General features: G+C 57.6%; 1 protein-coding gene across 4 annotated transcripts in view; it reads right to left on the bottom strand.

Moving 5' to 3' along the window:
- Positions 1-2,528, bottom strand: part of Camk1d (calcium/calmodulin-dependent protein kinase ID) — a 423,369-nt gene extending 420,841 nt beyond the window's left edge. For 2 of the 4 annotated variants that reach the window (XR_015640829.1, XM_087590782.1), the window contains exon 1: positions 2,185-2,528. Coding sequence is in view for 3 of the 4 variants with exons in the window: in XM_087590782.1 (XP_087446908.1) it covers positions 2,185-2,276 (92 nt within the window). In the remaining variant the exon portion in view is untranslated. 4 annotated transcript variants of the gene reach the window in all.
- Between the last annotated feature and the right edge of the window lie 311 nt (positions 2,529-2,839).

The following is a 2,839-nucleotide window of genomic DNA, read 5'->3' as shown; positions in this document are numbered from 1 at the left end:
TTGGGAGGCTTAGAGGCAAGTGGATCTCTTGTGAGTTCAAGGCCAGTGTGGTCTACAAAACATGTTCCAGGACAGCCCAGGCTGTTACACAGAGAAACCCTCTGGGAGGTGTGGGGAGAGGGTAGAAGAAGAATTCCCCATAATTGTCAACACTATTGTGTCATTCGACAGTTTTTATCTTGATCGTTTTATTTCTGGTACCATCCTGGGTACCCTGCCAGCATCACACCAGGGAGTTTCTGAATTATTTTCAGACAAATGGTACCCTAGAAGAGAACCAGCTCACAGGGACACAGCTCAAATCCCTGATGCTTTTGTGTCTGAGCTCAGGTCAGCATGAAGGCATAGCTCCAACCTTTCCAGAAATGGAAGCCTCTTCAGTCAACCCAAACAGCGTGTTACACAGCACAATCTGCTCTATCCAAGCGGCTCCCTGAGCTCAGCAGCCTGGCCACTGCAGAGGTGCGGGTATGGTGCTGGGGCTTTGCCAGTGAGGAGAGTCTATATGAAGAGAGACTGCATCCGCCAGCCTTAAGGCTGCAGGCCAAAGGGCCCTTCAGGCAGGGAAAAGACATAAGGGTGTAAAACACACCTGAGGGTATCCCTCACCTGCAGTCCCTCACCTGCAGTCTCCTCACCTGCAGTCATAGGCCAGGTCCCTGAGTGACAGGCAAGAGGTACATTTTTGTTTTCCTTGTTTAACTTGTCCAGCTCAGGTGCACAACCTCAAAACCTTTTAAAAGTTTGGACCGGAAGTAACCTCTTAGCCGGGAGCCCCTTCTACTGAAAAGCTAAGAGCCTCTCTTGTTTTATTTCCACAAAGAGAGCAAGTAGGTGCACAGAGATACCTTCCCTGGTGCCCGGGAGCCACAGCAGGGTGACTCTTGTTTGGAACTCAGCACACTGCACACACAGGTCCGTCCCAGGCATCTGAGAGCACGGCTGAGAAAGCCACCCTCCAGTCTCTCTCTCTCTCTGGTGGTCCCACTGCAGACAGAGTGAAGGATAGGGTAGAGAGAAATAACTACCAATATTTAGCTGTGGGACTGGACATTTAGAGCAGGCTTGAAAAATGGGGTCCCGGAAAAGGCAAAGCAGGTGCAGAAATAATGTTGAGAGGGAAGAAGGCAAGAAAAGCACCCAGCAACACTGATACATGCCCGGGAATCACCTCCTCTTTTTCTCCGTGTCATCAACACCCCCCCCCCAAACCCCAGCACAACACTCATTACACGCAGCACGTGTGAGACTGTATCTTCACGGACAGATACCGATCAAAACCAGAAACTGATCCAGTGGGTGGAGGAGGGGGTGTAGAAAAGAACTTGAACTTCATTCAGCGGCTCTGAATTCTTTCACAGCCCCTGTACCTATCTGAGGCGCTTCAAAACAAAACCAACTCATGCGCAGGAAGGGAACTGCAGCTGTCCTGAGTGGCACATGTTCAGAGCACTGATGACACACACTTTTGATTATTTCTGCTTTCTTGAGATGTAACCACCAAGCATGAGCCTCAGAGAGAACCTCCCCTAAAGACTACCTGACCCTCCTCCCACCAGGACACGCATCCCAGTGCGTGCAGCTGACCCTCCGGTGAAATGTACACACAGATGAAGCTCTGACCACATGCCACTCTGAATACTGCGAAATTCTCCCCTCCCGTCATCCTGAGGCCATCCATCCAGAGTCTTGCCTACACCTAGTACGTGCATATGCCAATTCCATAGGAATATGTGATGTAAGGGTAGGACCAAAAACTGAATTTCCTCACGACCACTGTCGTCGACCCAGTGCGCCCCTACACACGATGAGTAAGAGCACACAGCCAGCGATCAGCAAGATCCACCATGCTCAGCCCACAGTCACGCGTGGGGAGAAAAATCAGTGGAGGGCGGCGGTGGCAAAGGAAATGGAAAGTCGCCCGCCCGCCGGCCTGCCCGCGTGGGCTGTTCTCTGCGCGCCCTGAGCTCCCCTCCCCCGCCCAGGAGAGGTGTCACCCGTGGGCACAGACCCACGCGGTGGACTCGCGGAGGGTCTCCATAAGAGCGGACTGTGGGACAATGAGGACGCATCGAGCAGCCAATTTCTGCCGCGGTGGCGGTGGCAACGGTAGCAGCAGGAGCCGCCGATGCAGCTGCCGCCACCGATGCCACTTCCACCCGCTGGTCCCCAGCACCCACTTACGTTCCGAGGGTCTCCTTGAACTCGAAGATCTTCTTGATGTCTTCCGCTTGCTTTTTCCAGGAGGAGCTGCTCTCGCCGTTCTCCCGGGCCATGGCAGACTAGTGCTGTAGGGCGGCCGGGGGGTGCGCTGGGGAAGGGGCGCCGGAGGCGCGGCGCGGGCGCCGGGGGATGCCGGGCGCGGGGATACGGAGCGCAGGGAGGCTCGGGCTGCCGCAGAGCTTCCTCTTCGGCAGTTTCCTCTTTCGCCTTGGCTGCTGCCGCCGCGGTCCCTCCCTGGCTCTAATTTCTACTGCTCTCCGGCACAGACTTCCTGCCTCTGCCGCCGCCTGCCAGCCTCACTTTCTGCTACTTTCTTGCCTGGCTCCTGCTCCCTCCCCGCCGCCCGCCCCACTCCCCCAGCCCGCCTCCTCCCGCGGGCTCCCCGCCCTCCCAGTGCACCCGGCAGCCTCCCCGCCTCCCGCGAGGCGGCCTTCGGGGATGTCCCGCTCCCCCTCCCCTCCCCAGGAGCACAGTGCCTTGGGCGCCCGGGCGCAGCACTTGACCGCGGAGCCACGCACGCTCCCGGGCGGTCCGCGCACCCTGGGTCCCCGGGTGAGGGCCGGGTGAGGGCGGGTGGGAGAACCCAGCAGGTGCAGGGCGCTGGAACGCGCGGGGG

The sequence above is a fragment of the Rattus norvegicus genome, chromosome 17 (genome assembly GCF_021556685.1).
Source record: "Rattus norvegicus strain SHRSP/BbbUtx chromosome 17, alternate assembly SHRSP_T2T, whole genome shotgun sequence".
In the NCBI taxonomy this organism is placed as follows: Eukaryota; Metazoa; Chordata; class Mammalia; order Rodentia; family Muridae; genus Rattus; species Rattus norvegicus.
Note: the sequence above shows the minus strand (reverse complement) of the source record. Positions and strands in the feature narration are given on the sequence as shown.